This window comes from Pecten maximus, chromosome 2, assembly GCF_902652985.1.
Source record: "Pecten maximus chromosome 2, xPecMax1.1, whole genome shotgun sequence".
Lineage (NCBI taxonomy): Eukaryota > Metazoa > Mollusca > Bivalvia > Pectinida > Pectinidae > Pecten > Pecten maximus.
Window position 1 is genome coordinate 64,651 of NC_047016.1, and position 17,718 is coordinate 82,368.

A 17,718-nucleotide genomic window follows, 5' to 3' on the forward strand; every position below is an offset into this window, starting at 1 on the left:
TACATCAGCAGAGTCCTGTCAACCATACCCAGTTGGACAGAAGGTCTGTGTCTTAAATGTGGACTCTTATACATTGACTTAATTTTACACATAGTGACTACTTGTGACATCACACATAACATCAGATGTGAATATATGATATCAATTCTAGACAAATGTGGTGAAGAGTTTGGTGTGTACTTAAACAATCTGCCTCACGAGGATTTCTTGAGGTGCATCTTAGGTAAAAAGACTGTACAGTCATCACCAATCAAAGATACAAATACATTTTACCTAGAAAGTGCGAAATATGTATTCAAGGCAGCCAAATTCTACTTTGAAAATAAGTAAATGTCAGTTTTATATATGTGATATTCAACTATCTGAATATTATATCTGTAACATGTAAATATGATGAAGAAAGAAAAGACTTTGCCAGTTAAAGCTAATGTAACATAAATTTTGTAATAACTTTTCAGTATGTTTAAAAATTTGTATCTCTAGTCAAGAGGAATAGAAGAATTGATTGATTGATTGATTGATTGATTGATGATTGTGTCCGTACGGTGTACGGGTAGGAGTGACCTGTCCGTACGGTGTACGGGTAGGAGTGACCTGTCCGTACGGTGTACGGGTAGGAGTGATGTATTCCTACGGTGTACGGGTAGGAGTGACGTGTCCGTAATCCGTACGGGTAGGAGTGACGTATCCGTACGGTGTACGGGTAGGGGTGACGTATCCGTACGGTGTACGGGTAGGAGTGACGTATCCGTACGGTGTACGGGTAGGGGTGACGTATCCGTACGATGTACTGATAGAGTGACGTATCCGTACGGTGTACGGCTAGGGGTGACGTATCCGTACGGTGTACGGGTAGGGGTGACGTATCCGTACGATGTACTGATAGAGTGACGTATCCGTACGGTGTACGGCTAGGAGTGACGTATCCGTACGGTGTACGGGTAGGAGTGACGTGTCCGTACGGTGTACGGGTAGGAGTGACCTGTCCGTACGGTGTACGGGTAGGGGTGACGTATCCGTACGGTGTACTGATAGGAGTGACGTATCCGTACGGTGTACGGGTAGGAGTGACGTGTCCGTACGGTGTACGGGTAGGAGTGACGTGTCCGTACGGTGTACGGGTAGGAGTGACGTGTCCGTACGGTGTACAGGTGGGAATGACCTGTCCGTACGGTGTCGGGTAGGGGTGACATATCCGTACGATGTACGGGTAGGAGTGACGTATCCGTACGGTCTACGGGTAGGAGTGACGTGCCCGTACGGTGTACGGGTAGGAGTGACCTGTCCGTACGGTGTACGGGTAGGGGTGACGTGTCTGTACGGTGTACGGGTAGGGGTGACGTATCCGTACGGTGTACTGGTAGGAGTGACGTATCCGTACGGTGTACGGGTAGGAGTGACGTATACGTACGAATACGTGTAGGAGTGACGTGTCCGTACGGTGTACGGGTGGGAGTGACCTGTCCGTACGGTGTACGGGTAGGAGTGACGTGTCCGTACGGTGTACGGGTAGGGGTGACGTGTCCGTACGGTGTACGGGTAGGGGTGACGTATTCGTACGGTGTACGGATAGGAGTGACGTATCCGTATGGTGTACGGGTAGGAGTGACGTATCTGTACTATGTACGGGTAGGGGTGACGTATCCGTACGGTGTACGGGTAGGAGTGACGTATCCGTAAGGTGTACGGGTAGGGGTGACGTATCCGTACGGTGTCCGGGTAGGAGTGACGTATCCGTACGGTGTTCGGGTAGGGTTGACGTATCCGTACGGTGTACGGGTAGGAGTGACGTATCCGTACGGTCTACGGGTAGGAGTGACGTGTCCGTGGGGTGTACGAGTAGGAGAGACGTATCCGTACGATGTACGGGTAGGAGAGACGTATCCGTACGGTGTACGGGTAGGAGTGACGTGTCCGTACGGTGTACGGGTAAAAGTGACGTATCCGTACGGTGTACGGGTAGGAGTGACGTGTCCGTACGGTGTACGGGTAAAAGTGACGTATCCGTACGGTGTACGGGTAGGGGTGACGTGTCCGTACGGTATTCGGGTAGGAGTGACGTATCTGTAATGGATACGTCACTCCTACCCGTACACCGTACGGTGTACGGGTAGGAGTCAAGTATCCGTACTATGTACGGGTAGGAGTGACGTATCCGTACGGTGTACGGGTAGGAGTGACGTATCCGTACGGTGTACGGGTAAGAGTAACGTATCCGTACGGTCTACGGGTAGGAGTGACGTGTCCGTAGGGTGTACGGGTAGGAGAGACGTATCCGTATGGTGTACGGGTAGGAGAGACGTATCCGTATGGTGTACGGGTAGGGGTGACGTATCCGTACGATGTACGTGTAGGTGTAACGTGTCCGTACGGTGTACGGGTAGGGGTGACGTATCCGTACGGTGTACGGGTAGGGGTGAGGTGTCCGTACGGTGTACGGGTAGGGGTGACGTATCCGTACGGTGTACGGATAGGAGTGACGTATTCGTACGGTGTATTGTTAGGAGTGACCTGTCCGTACGGTGTACGGGTAGGGGTGACGTGTCCGTACGGTGTACGGGTAGGGGTGACGTATCCGTACGGTGTACGGGTAGGGGTGACGTATCCGTACGGTGTACGGGTAGGGGTGACGTATCCGTACGGTGTACGGGTAGGGGTGACGTGTCCGTACAGTGTACGGGTAGGAGTGACGTGTCCGTGCGTTGTACGAGTAGGAGTGACGTATTCCTACGGTGTACGGGTAGGAGTAACGTGTCCGTAATCCGTACGGGTAGGATTGACGTATCCGTACGGTCTACGGGTAGGAGTGACGTGTCCGTAGGGTGTACGAGTAGGAGAGACGTATCCGTACGATGTACGGGTAGGAGAGACGTATCCGTACGGTGTCCGGGTAGGAGTGACGTATCCGTACGGTGTTCGGGTAGGGTTGACGTATCCGTACGGTGTACGGGTAGGAGTGACGTATCCGTACGGTCTACGGGTAGGAGTGACGTGTCCGTGGGGTGTACGAGTAGGAGAGACGTATCCGTACGATGTACGGGTAGGAGAGACGTATCCGTACGGTGTCCGGGTAGGAGTGACGTATCCGTACGATGTACGGGTAGGAGTGACGTGTCCGTACGGTGTACGGGTAAAAGTGACGTATCCGTACGGTGTACGGGTAGGAGTGACGTGTCCGTACGGTGTACGGGTAAAAGTGACGTATCCGTACGGTGTACGGGTATGGGTGACGTATCCGTACGGTCTACGGGTAGGGGTGACGTATCCGTACGGTGTACGGGTAGGGGTGACGTATCCGTACGGTGTACGGGTAGGGGTGACGTGTCCGTACGGTGTCCGGGTAGGAGTGACGTATCCGTACGATGTACGGGTAGGAGTGACGTGTCCGTACGGTGTACGGGTAAAAGTGACGTATCCGTACGATGTACGGGTAGGAGTGACGTGTCCGTACGGTGTACGGGTAAAAGTGACGTATCCGTACGGTGTACGGGTAGGAGTCACGTATCCGTACTATGTACGGGTAGGAGTGACGTATCCGTACGGTGTACGGGTAGGAGTGACGTATCCGTACGTGTACGGGTAAGAGTAACGTATCCGTACGGTGTACGGGTAGGGGTGACGTGTCCGTAGGGTGTACGGGTAGGAGAGACGTATCTGTATGGTGTACGGGTAGGAGAGACGTATCCGTATGGTGTACGGGTAGGGGTGACGTATCCGTACTATGTACGGGTAGGATTGACGTATCCGTACGGTCTACGGGTAGGAGTGACGTGTCCGTGGGGTGTACGAGTAGGAGAGACGTATCCGTACGGTGTACGGGTAGGAGTGACGTGTCCGTACGGTGTACGGGTAAAAGTGACGTATCCGTACGGTGTACGGGTAGGAGTGACGTATCCGTACGGTGTACGGGTAAGAGTAACGTATCCGTACGGTGTACGGGTTGGGGTGACGTGTCCGTACGGTATTCGGGTAGGAGTGACGTATCCGTACGGTCTACGGGTAGGAGTGACGTGTCCGTGGGGTGTACGAGTAGGAGTGACGTATCCGTACGGTGTACGGGTAGGAGTCACGTATCGTACTATGTACGGGTAGGAGTGACGTATCCGTACGGTGTACGGGTAGGAGTGACGTGTCCGTGCGTTGTACGAGTAGGAGTGACGTATTCCTACGGTGTACGGGTAGGAGTGACGTGTCCGTGGGGTGTACGAGTAGGAGAGACGTATCCGTACGATGTACGGGTAGGAGAGACGTATCCGTACGGTGTCCGGGTAGGAGTGACGTATCCGTACGGTGTTCGGGTAGGGTTGACGTATCCGTACGGTGTACGGGTAGGAGTGGCGTATCCGTACGGTCTACGGGTAGGAGTGACGTGTCCGTGGGGTGTACGAGTAGGAGAGACGTATCCGTACGATGTACGGGTAGGAGAGACGTATCCGTACGGTGTACGGGTAGGAGTGACGTGTCCGTACGGTGTACGGGTAGGAGTGACGTGTCCGTACGGTGTACGGGTAAAAGTGACGTATCCGTACGGTGTACGGGTAGGGGTGACGTGTCCGTACGGTATTCGGGTAGGAGTGACGTATCCGTACTATGTACGGGTAGGAGTGACGTATCCGTACGGTGTACGGGTAGGAGTCACGTATCCGTACTATGTACGGGTAGGAGTCACGTATCCGTATGGTGTACGGGTAGGGGTGACGTATCCGTACGATGTACGGGTAGGAGTGACGTTTCCGTACGGTGTACGGGTAGGTGTGACGTGTCCGTAGGTTGTAGGGATAGGAGTGACGTATCCGTACGGTCTACGGGTAGGAGTGACGTGCCCGTACGGTGTACGGGTATACGTAGGAGCGACCTGTCCGGACGGTGTACGGGTAGGGGTGACGTGTTCGTACGGTGTACGGGTAGGGGTGACGTATCCGTACGGTGTACTGATAGGAGTGATGTATCCGTACGGTGTACGGCTAGGAGTGACGTATCCGTACGGTGTACGGGTAGGAGTGACGTGTCCGTACGGTGTACGGGTAGGAGTGACGTGTCCGTACGGTGTACGGGTAGGAGTGACCTGTCCGTACGGTGTACGGGTAGGAGTGACGTGTCCGTACGGTGTACGGCTAGGAGTGACGTGTCCGTACGGTGTACTGATAGGAGTGACGTGTCCGTACGATGTAGGGATAGGGGTGACGTGTCCGTACGGTGTACGGGGAGGGGTGACGTGTCCGTACGGTGTACGGGTAGGAGTGACGCATCCGTACGGTTTACGGCTAGGAGTGACGTATCCGTACATGTAAATACCACATTGATAAAAAAAACTACTCGAAGATAATTGAATACAACCAGTATTACATGAAGATGGTTTAGATAACATCCAAGTTGTTTAGAGAACCGAGGTTTATCTACTCACTGAAGTCCAGACTTCAATCGGTGCTATCTCGTAACGGTTTTTCTGCAACTACACTCAGTATGAATGCTAGTACAAACACGTGCTGATCACCGGGTACAGTTAAAGCCGAAAATTGACCATACAATGTAAAACTGCATCGCAAACCTGTTTTGTCCCTCTGTGTTATTCTATATACTGAGGGCTAGCCCGAGTTTCCTCTGGCCCTGTCACCATGTCTGGTGTAGGGCCAGAGCGCACTACTATATGAAAACGTGGAATTCTCCGACACCGTTTGGTGTCGCTAAGAATCTGGTGCAAATACAATAAAATCGGGAGTGACATAACACCTACCTTACATATATGGATAAATGAGATATTTATTTACCCCAGAACACCCATTTAGTCCCACATAGGTGTTTTATTCCGTCCGTATAGACCCTCGCTTTACGCTAGTGAAAATTTCATACTGTTGACCCGCCATTTTGTAAATGATAGTACGACTAACCACCCGAATCGGAACGCAATGGACCGAAAAGACCACATATCAATTATTGTGTTTTTCTTCTTACATAGTTAAAATTAAGAAAACTAAGCTTATTATTTCCCAAAACCTGTTATATTCAATTCAAAAATTTATTATTTATAAACTATAAGCGGTAAAATATATAAAAATAAATGTTGTATTTTTTTTTCTTTTCGCTCCATCGCGCACTGATCAGGGTAATTAGGCCGCCCACGACCTACATAGTTAGCAATATGGCGTCGAGTCAAGTATGAAATTTTCACTAGCGTAAAGCGAGGGTCTATACGGATGGAATAAAACACCTATGTGGGACTAAATGGGTGTTCTGAAGTAAATAAATATCTCATTTATCCATATATGTAAGGTAGGTGTTATGTCACTCCCGATTTTATTGTATTTGCACCAGATTCTTAGCAACACCAAACGGTGTCGGAGAATTCCACGTTTTCATATAGTAGTGCGCTCTGGCCCTACACCAGACATGGTGACAGGGCCAGAGGAAACTCGGGCTAACTGAGGGCCTAAAGCGTGCATTCAAAGAAGGGAGATTAAAGGCAAATTGCAAAGCGAGGGAATTGCAAGTAACGAAAATGTGATAAGAGGAATTGTTAATTTGCCTTAGGTTTTAGTTTTTTCGCTTCATCCTGGTTTGTATTTCTTGCATACATACGAATTAAGCTTGTTTTTATTGATGGATATCGTTACAGATATTTGCCCTTAACGTACGATAGTTACTTAAGATCAAAATTGGTTATCAATAAAGCAACGGAACTTTTACTGGCAACCTTCTCAGTCAAGGCTCAAGGTGAAGGAACTATAGGATATACAACCCTGATCTATATTGTAATCTTCACACAAAAACCATATTTCGAATGAAACCATGTTTATCTTGTTTACAAAGAAATAGTTATTTATGTGCAGAACTGGTCAACGGCGGCGTATTCAGGTGGCGCCTTGTTATTGCCAACATGTAATTGCTTCTATTGTTTTATTAATATTAATCGTACATTATTTTAAAAATTATCTACCCTATTGAATATTGGAGGCGCTTCTCTTTCATCAGTTACCAGTTGTCTACCCTACATCATTCTTTCCCTCCTACATCTGATAAATAGTTGTCTACCCTGCATCAGTTTTGCATTGCTTACCTTACATTAGTTAATAAGTGTCTACCCTACAACTTTACAGTTGCAAACTTTGATCTAGTTTAACAGTTGCAATCACTTCATCGGTTTTACAGTTGTCTACCTTAAATCAGTTTAACAGCTGTCCTCCTTATATCAGCTTAACAATTTCCAACCTTACCTTAGTTTTGAAGTTATCTACATACATTAGTTTAACAGTTACCAACCTTACTTCCATCTAACAGTTGCCTTACTTTACATCAGTTTAACGGTTGCCTGCCTGACACCAGTATAATAGTTGTCTTACTTTACATCAGTTTAACAATTGCCTTACTTTACATCAGTTTAACGATTGCCTGCCTGACACCAGTATAACGGTTGTCTTACTTTACATCAGTTTAACGGTTATCTTCCTTACATCAGTTTAGCGGTTGCCTGTCTAACACCAGTATAATAGTTGTCTTACTTTACATCAGTTTAACGGTTGCCTGCCTGACACCAGTATAATAGTTGCCTTACTTTAGATCAGTTTAACGGTTGCCTGCCTAACACCAGTATAATAGTTGTCTTACTTTACATCAGTTTAACGGTTGCCTGCCTGACACCAGTATAATAGTTGTCTTACTTTACATCAGTTTAACGGTTGCCTGTCTAACACTAGTATAATAGTTGTCTTACTTTACATCAGTTTAACGGTTGCCTGCCTGACATCAGTATACTAGTTGTCTTACTTTACATCAGTTTAACGGTTGCCTGCCTGACACCAGTATACTAGTTGTCTTACTTTACATCAGTTTAACGGTTGCCTGCCTGACACCAGTATACTAGCTGTCTTCCTTACATCAGTTTAACGGTTGCCTGCCTGACACCAGTATAATAGTTGCCTTACTTTACATCAGTTTAACGGTTGCCTGCCTGACACCAGTATACTAGTTGTCTTACTTTACATCAGTTTAACGGTTGCCTGCCTGACACCAGTATAATAGTTGTCTTACTTTACATCAGTTATCTACACTGCATCAGTTTAACAGTTGTTCGGCATGAATTAGTGCAAATACCGAAACTTATATACACATTTCCTAGTTGATGTTTAAAGTGTTACTCGTTTCAAAATTGTAAATTTTCACATTTACCTTATATATCTTGCCAATGAATAAGCCATGATAGAGCAAATTCAGTACCAAACATATTAGCCTCTACAAGGGATCGCTGTATACGCTGTCATTTTTTAATGAAACTGAGATGCTTCATCTATTTAGTATGATGTATTGACAGTAGTTTGTCATTTTTGCTGTACACATCACCTGTTTGATTAGTTGTTATAAAGATAATGTTAAATACATAGTGTATAATAGAATAACTTACTTGTATGCAATGTATCCGTTGTCATCATAGTCTTTTTGCATAGCCGCCGTCACATCGATGCTTTCTTTGTTGAACTGATAAACTATTGATGGAAAGCAAAACAAACTTTCAGTATTTCTATGTTAATATGTTTAATCATATGACTATCGTTTGGTCAGAGTAATTTGTTTAGTAATTTAACTATCGTGCTGTCACAGTATTGTGTTTAATGTGATGACAGGAACAGCTTTCAATTATGATTGTTACGATTCCTATTGTTATTGTGATTTTTTTTTTACATTTTTTTGAAGCACCATCTTTACCTCCGCAAGAGATGGCGTTTACATGTCCCAGCTGACATGGCGTTTACATGTCCCAGCTGATATTGTTTACATGTCCCAGCTGATATTGTTTACATGTCCCAGCTGATATGGCGTTTACATGTCCCAGCAGACATGGCGTTTACATGTCCCAGCTGATATGGTTAACATGTCCAAGCTGATATTGTTTACATGTCCCAGCTGATATGGCGTTTACATGTCCCAGCTGATATGGTTTACATGTCCGAGCTGATATGGCGTTTACATGTCACAGCTGGTATGGCGTTTACATGTCCCAGCTGGTATGGCGTTTACATGTCCCAGCTGATATGGCGTTTACATGTCCCAGCCGATATGGTTTACATGTCCCAACTGATATGGCGTTTACATGTCCCAGCTGATATGGTTTACATGTCCCAGCCGATATGGTTAACATGGTCCAGCTGATATGGCGTTTACATGTCCCAGCTGATATGGTTTACATGTCCCAGCTGATATGGCGTTTACATGTCCCAGCTGATATGGCGTTTACATGTCCCAGCTGATATGGTTTACATGTCCCAGCTGATATGGTTTACATGTCCCAGCTGATACGGCGTTTACATGTCCCAGCTGATATGGTTTACATGTCCCAGCTGATATGGCGTTTACATGTCCCAGCTGATATGGTTTACATGTCCCAGCTGATATGGCGTTTACATGTCCCAGCTGATATGGCGTTTACATGTCCCAGCTGATATGGTTTACATGTCTCAGCTGATATGGCGTTTACATGTCCCAGCTGATATGGTTTACATGTCTCAGCTGATATGGTAATCAAGAGCTTACCCCAATGACACGGTTTTCGTTTTTCTCGTGATAAAAATCGACTTTCATCAAATAAGTGTTTTGCGAACAAAGACAGTAAAACACACACATACTATTTGCCGAACGCTACCTATGATGGAAATGGGCATCATTTAGATGCGACAGACAGTAGCAGTACAACCTATTCGTTGTTTCCAGCTAGGACTTTTACTTGCAGTTACGTACATTAGCAGTGACTGTTTTGTCATCAGCAAATTTATCGTTTGAAGAAACGAAAATTTGTAATTATTCAGATTTGACTGATGTTTCCATCACTATATTGACGTGTTACATGATCCAAAGCGTGGACCATTCACCAACACATCTGACAGCAACGACAGCAACAATGACTTATTCTCGACTGCATTTTGCGCTAGCGTCGAATTCGTGTTCGGTACGAATATGCTGTGTCGTCTGTAATTGCGAATCAATGTGCCGACATTGACACTATTTTATATGTCGCATGTGGTGACATTTTAAAGCTTGAAATTCTGTTGGAGTTTTTGTTGGAATTGTTTTGTTATAATTGTGAAATAATAATGAATTAAAGACCTCGTATAAAATAAATCTTACTCTTCCATAACGTATGGCATTGTTCTCCCTGTACTTTGGTACTCTTATCTTAACTTTTTGTTGGTATTTTGGTCACATTTTGTTTATTTCGAAATGAAATTAAGGTGTTGGGTTAATGTCAAGATTTCAAGAATTTTATTTACTCAAGACACACAAAGTGTGTAACAGAGGTCAATATGACAAAGCAATGTACATGGCTTACAGGGTAATAACGTGAAATATAATAGTGTATATACTAACGTAGTTATAAGCAATGTTATCTCATTATACATATATTAACTACAATACAGCATATGAAATATTATACTTATCTATTATCTACTTGAAATACAAAGTTTTTTTCTACATTTTTCAGGAAATGACTCACTCTAGATAATAGGGACTTGTTACATATTTCAAACATACCTTCCATTTTAGTTAAACTTGGATTTATATAGTAATAATTTGGAATGCATTTGTGTCTAACCTATGTTAATAAAATATTATTGTATTGAAATAAGTAGTGGTATTCATCATCAATACCGTTATGACATAATAAGCAATCACGATTATTACGTGGTATACCAATCCATCTACCAGTTTCAATAGGTAACTTTAAATTTGACATTTTAAATTTGCAAATAATAATGCGCTCTCGGGAATTAAGCTGATTAGATAGGACTCAATGATAAACTGTTTTTTAAAGATAGAATAAAATTGTCCACAAAACGATGATTGGATAGTAGAATGAAATGGTCACATAAACGTCTTTTAAGCAATGTTTTAAAAACAGTTTTATCTAATGTACAAGTGTTTTGGTATAGCCATTTAAAGTCTGCTATTTGATTTTCTTGCATGTTTAGTATTAAGCGATAGAATGAAGTAGAAAGTTTGTCACCTATTGTGATTAATTTATGCAAAAGCATTAACATCCTTAATTTTATTTCAATTTCAAGTGGAAATTTTCCAACTTCGCCTTAAACCATGTAATTTGGTGTACGACTTCTAATATTTAAAATTTTCTTACAAAATTGTAAGTGAATTTTTTAAAATTATGCCTACGTTTTCATATCCCTAGATTTCACAGCCATAAAGCAGAATCGGGTAACCAGTGAATCGAATAATTTAAGGTGCAAGTCTATAGATAATGGGATGTTTCTTATTTTTATTTACAATGCAAATGTTGCTGCTTTCTTTGCTTGTTCAGGTAATACCGTTATAGGTAAATAGTATGCCAAGATAAGGATAAGAATCCTCTCGATGTATTTGCTCATCAAATATGGTAAAGTGAAACTGTGTTCTATTTTTACGTTTTTCAAAAATTACAATTTTTTGTCTTAATGGTATTAACTGTTAATTTCCAGCGTTCACAATAGTTTAAAAACAATCAAGAGCACTTTGTAGACCTCCAAGAGTTTCGGACATCAATACGGTATCATCTGCATATAACATAACAAATAATCTAACATACATGTATACACCAAGAGTATGTTCACATAAACTATCAATTTCCTGCAAACAAGAACCATTATTTTGTTGAAGATACTCTTCTAAATCGTTAAGGTATATAGATTACAAAAATGATGACATTTTCGCCTTGTTTTAAACCGACGTTACACATGAAAAAATCAGATGTCATTTATTTATTGCTGTATTAAAAAAAAAAAAAAGGTATTTCCCAACAACACCAAGTGTATAAGATTTCTGAAAGAGACGTTATGCTTGGATGCCATCATTTAAATTTTATCTCTTGTTTAGTTATTAATCTAATAATTCTTTCTACAGAATGGCATAATTGGACATCTAGAAATTAAATTAAATTTGAAAACAAAGCTGAAAGCAAGCAACAGATATTAAATAGTATCATACAGTCTTTAAAAATGAATATTTCAATACTAAAGCACTCAAATAAGTTTTCTTATGTCTGGGATTCATTGAAGAACATTTTTGACAAATAATCATTACGAAACTATGTAGATACATGTTGTAATATGGTATTTCATAAAACAGTGTGTTTGCAATATCACACTGTAGACCTATGTGTGCGAATGAGAAAGTATATATAAATATAAGATGGCATGATGCTGATATGATGTGAACACATGGTTAAGATAATTAAAGTTTGAGAAAAATGCATGCTATACCAAATAATATGACCAAGTTATGTAAAGTTGTGGAACAAAATTGTGAACGAGTCCCCTCCTGTGTGAGGGCAAGCAGTGTTAACTATTAATATGCTGATTGTGAATAAATATATATATATAAAAAAAAAATCAGATGTCTGACTTCCGTTTCGGACACATGATTTAGTATTATTAGATAAATTATTGATAACTTTGAAAATTTTACTCGTGAGCATTTTTCTCCATAATTCGATACGCCACACCGTATCAACCGCTTTTAAAAAATTAATAAATGAACAGTATAGCTTTTTTTATTTTTAGAGAAATAGATAGAGTGGTAGAGTATCCTTTTCTAAAACCAGATTGTGCTCGAGATATAAGAATAAATTCCATCTGCTACTTTATTCAGCCTATTGTTAATAATAGATGTAAACAATTTACATAGGCACGATACTAAAGTAATTGCTCTGTTGTTAGCAAGGTTGTGTTTATCGCCTTTGTTTTTATAAACAGGTTTAATAAATCCAATTGTCCAATCCGTTTGAACTATACCTGTATTAAGTTACAACAGTGAACATTTTCGAATATATGGGCAGAAATATTTGTAGAGTGTGTTTAATATGTTCATTAACGATTCCATCTAAACCACAAGACTGATTATTCTTAAGTTTATATACATCTTCTTCTATTTCATCACTGGTAATATTTCCGTTTAAAATTTCGGTATTCTCTATTGATTTTGAGTAGAAATTATGGTTTCGTTTTAATGTCTTTGTTGGTTTTGAGTGGACATAATGTCGGTAATATCTTTTGATTTTCGATTCTATTCTACAAAAGGAAGTAACACTCTGTTGAAATGGTACAAATTAGACCTAATTTCGAGAATTATTATCATTCGAAGGACATTTTATTATGCACAATATATGTCTTGTCATTCCGTCCGTTTATGATACCCGTTGTGGTATATCTTGTTATGCAATTTTGGTATTGCTAGTGATTATGGTCATTATCTAATTCATAGAATACATACACAAACGTAATGGTGGGTCACCTAACTGTAAGGACTGTTCAATATATTGAACAGATTAAATACAAATTATCAAAATAATCTTGTAATCCTTCTTTAATATGCTTAAACTTCGTATCTGTATAGTTAATGTAATACATACCACCGTAAGACATTGCGAAAAAGGAAGCTGAATCTGAAACCGAAATTTAAAGCATTATAAATAAATAGCACTATAGATTTGTTAGTAAGACGGATAGGCAATAAGATGAAAACGAATGAATTCGTTGCTTTTATATTTCACACGAATTTGCAAACTACCTAAATATTCATTAAAATATCGAATGAATTGAGGTCTTTTTATTATTATTTATTTCTTTAAGAAGCATTTTGTTTGATGGAATTTTCATTTCTGTGAAATTTGTTGTTTTTGTTAGACAAGTGTCATGTTTGTCTGGTTATAGAATAAGTCGCTTGATAGAATAAATATGCGTTAGTATCGTGGATGTGAATGTGCGTACGCTGGGTGACCCAAACGAAATGTGTGGAATAGCTATCGTAGATGATATAAATTGAGGAACTGTTAAGAATCATTTTGAAACGTTCGGGATAATTTGGATAAAAAAAGTAAGTGCATATACACATCGCTTCTATAATACCGTACATGGAATTATATATTCCAGCTTGTTTCTCTGAAATTCTAGTAAAAAAGATAAAATTAAACACTGCATTTTTTTTTCAAATACATATCAGCAGCTTGTGATACAACAATATTTATTACCACTTACCATCAAGGCGTGAAATGCCACGTGTCACATGGAGAAGCCATTCTTAAAAAGTCTATTGAATATATTCGCTTCAAATGCGAGCATAATGAACCTTAGAACACGAGCATCTGCTTCTGGTTAGTATTAATAAAAAAAACATATTAAACATACTCCTACCATATCAACAAAGTGTAACACTCGAAAACCAAGCAGTAAGTGATGGCCTCGATTCACTTTGAGTTTAAGTTCCATCCGATTAATTTGATTGCACGTAAATCTTGGTAACGTATCTTGATTTAGAATCCTTAAATATCAATGCATGTTATTATTTGTCGTATGACATCGTCGGCTATTACGATCAAGAGATATTGTTACAAAGGATTACAGTCTGCTTCAAATGAATTTACCTCTATATTTGCCTGTTTTTACCGGTGGCAAGTAAGGATTTTGTTGATAACTGGTTTGCCTTAGACAACAAATGCACTGCCCTGCAGGTAGGGCGTAAGATTTGTATCTGTTGCTTCATAAGAGGCGACATGCTTCATGCTCGTAAGAGGCGACTAAATTTGGGATTTTCTCATTGCTCTTCTTTCTTAACAACTCTCTTCTTCTTAATGTCTTCTGCTTTGACAATGCCTCACTTTTGTCCTTTAGTTGAGCGTTCGCCCATTTATGAAGGTTTTTGTATTATAATGTGACCTGGTGGGGTGTCCTGCAGTATGCTTCATTGAGGTAGCACGATAAATCGGCAAAAATCCCGCGCTATCACAAGGAGACAAATCGAACATAAACACACCACAGCCTCTCAATAAATACAATCATAAACCTCACGCATGCATCTCACACACACGGGAATTCACATGTCTTGGCTCTATGTAAAATGTATTAGACCTGACGACGTGACGTTGATAAAGACCGATTACTGACTGATTGCTTAGTACGGATGTGTATATACGTTAAAAAAGTATTGTCTTGAAAATATGTGTCATCAACATGTATCTTTATAGGTCCAAACATATTTTTTTCATAAGAACTCGGTTTAGATTACACAATTTAAATGTGTTTATAATACATTATATATATATATAATTTATATGTTTTGTCATTTGTGTGTATTTTACCTTGTATCGTTTACCGTGGCGTTCATACGTACGCAGTAATCACGTCCGTATTGTATTCTTTGGTGTGGTTCTGTATTCTTTCCAATTGATCCTTCGGATCTTGTGCTGTTTCTATCGTATGTAGTGTTACGACGCATTGTGCCAAGTCACGTGTTGTATTCTTCTTTGTCAATGTGTTGCCGTCATTATGTTTTTGTGGTCAAGTGATTAGTTGGTGGGAATACACTTATTCAGATTGACAGACGTGTTTACTGAGATGACAGAGAAATGACATAAAAATGTAAGTAATATGTCGACTTATTGACATCACGACGTATTCTGTCTTTATACTTACTATATGCATGATAAGTCTAACGATGTGGTATTAAAAATTCATTGTATTGTTAAGATTATACATTTTCATTATTTTTTCATTGTTTATATGTACGTATACTTTGCGAACGTGGAAAGTAGTTTTGTATATCTAGCATTAAAAGTAGTTGATGTAAAATAGTAAGTGTGAAGGTATATTATTGTTTCAGAAGCAAGTCCTGAGTAAATGAGAACGTGTACAGTTAACGTCTACCTGCAGATATGTGTATCTAGCGGCTCTGTGCCACACATAGGTATACTGTACATATAAATTTGAATAATTGTATTTAATTATATTAAGATATGTAAGTGTTGAGCAATAACCTTCCTTGAATGTATGTAACCGTGAGTGTGGCGAATGTTGGTGACGGATGTGTTGTTATATATATATATATTATACATGTATATAATAGAATAGAAAGTCAAACACAGATCTGCTGTCTCCCTAGTACTTTCGCGGCTACATCGTGTCGCTCTTCATGGGATTTTGAATTTAATTCGGTACATCATTTTATGACGTCATAATAGTAGGGTACATAATTTATAAAAAAAACAACAACATTTATTTGTCCAGGTTAAAAAGGTTTAAACAAATTATAGGACACGGTTTAAACAAACCAATTAATTAAAAGCTTGATTGGAGCAATTACATCGTAGAGATCCGTACAACAAATCTATAGATCCGTGTTCCGTACGAAAATTTTGAGTTTGAAATCAATTGATTCCCTGTATAGTTGCAAAGTGATCACAAAATATACAAAATTTATCCACATCAATGGAATACAGAATTTTAATTATCACTTATGTCAGTAGTAAAATAAGATACATATATAATTTGATGATAATTAATTCCAAAATAAATATTCATCTCCGTACGGAGAAATACATCTGTATTCAGAGTTTGAGTTTCAATTATGATTTAAACAAACAATTTTAAGTAGTGGTTTTCATAGCTGATAATTTATATTCTTTACAGATTCGGACGGCATAACAAAAGTTTATGTGTTGCTGGGTAACCAGTGCAACGCGTATTGTCCAGCTAATTGTTTATGCACAGTGTAGGGAAATGCCATACAGTATTGTACATTATATCGAGAGAAGCTACACAAACATGCAGACTAGTAAGGCTGCAGTAAGTCACTGTAGTAACCACGACAAACTAACGAGTCTATAATTACTTACCCACAACACAATGACGGGGGGCGTTGTGTCCGTGATCTGACTGCTCAGGATAGTATCTTCCCCAGACAGCCGGATTATCAGTTTTAGATAACTTACCCAGTGTTTACACAAGCATGTGACCTTGCCCTACAATACAAGTTATCTGCCAGAGCTAAAACACATACAATAAGGATTCCCCTGTCAACCAACGGCGCCTTCTTTCCCCCAATTCACCATGCTGTATATGTCTGTAGCGGTGTGTGTGTGTGTGTGTGTGTGTGTGTGTGGGTGTGTGTGTGTGTGTGTGAGAGAGAGAGGGTGTGTGTGTGAGTGGGTGTGTGTGTTAGTGTGGGTGTGATGGTGTGTATGTGTTAGTTTGTGTGTTAATGTGTGTCAACATTAGCGTGACAAACGGACGTTCCCCTTCAATTAAACGGATTTAGGGATGATTTACTAAATATGTCTTATTAACAATATATATATCCACATGCTGAAACATATTTACAGTATATACATTGTATACATAACAGTTGATGCCTACACTATAAACATTATACACCTTCATATACTTATCATGCTACGTCATAGTTTGGCGCTTATAGTATATTTATTATATGCATCCACATACTGCATAATATTATAAACGCCTTCAATATATACACTATATACATCATCATCCTGAATAATAGTATATCTGGCCTACAATACTACATCATAAGCATCCATATACTGAATGATAATGTATGTCTACAATATTTATATAATATGCATCCGCTTGCTGAATAAAAATGTATGCCTACAATATCTACATTAATACTGATAATTTACACTGATGTTTCTAGCATATTTTATGTTAGATTTGATGGATATATTTATTGTATACATTAACTATAAAACATTGATATATTTCCTAATATATTGTGTATGTACAGTATATATGTAGTTATTCTACAACATTGATATGTCTTCCAGCATATTTTGTATGTATGTATGGAATTATGTGTAACATTGATATGTTTCCTAGCATATGTGTATACATATATATATATATATACAGTGTATGTGTATGTGTGTATGTAGTTATTCTAACATATTTT

At 40.2% G+C, this 17,718-nt stretch overlaps 1 protein-coding gene across 2 annotated transcripts in view; it reads right to left on the bottom strand.

Annotated features, from left to right (window-relative positions):
• Positions 1–16,883, bottom strand: part of LOC117344060 (L-proline trans-4-hydroxylase-like) — a 37,801-nt gene extending 20,918 nt beyond the window's left edge. Inside the window, exons 1-3 of one of the 2 annotated variants that reach the window (XM_033906674.1) lie at positions 16,643–16,883; positions 13,385–13,417; positions 8,396–8,477 (exon numbers count right to left, since the gene is read on the bottom strand). In XM_033906674.1, the coding sequence (XP_033762565.1) occupies positions 8,396–8,477; positions 13,385–13,397 (95 nt within the window). In that variant the 5' untranslated portion in view covers positions 13,398–13,417; positions 16,643–16,883. The remainder of the gene's footprint in view (positions 1–8,395; positions 8,478–13,384; positions 13,418–16,642) is intronic. The other variant, XM_033906685.1, reaches the window with a different exon arrangement.
• Between the last annotated feature and the right edge of the window lie 835 nt (positions 16,884–17,718).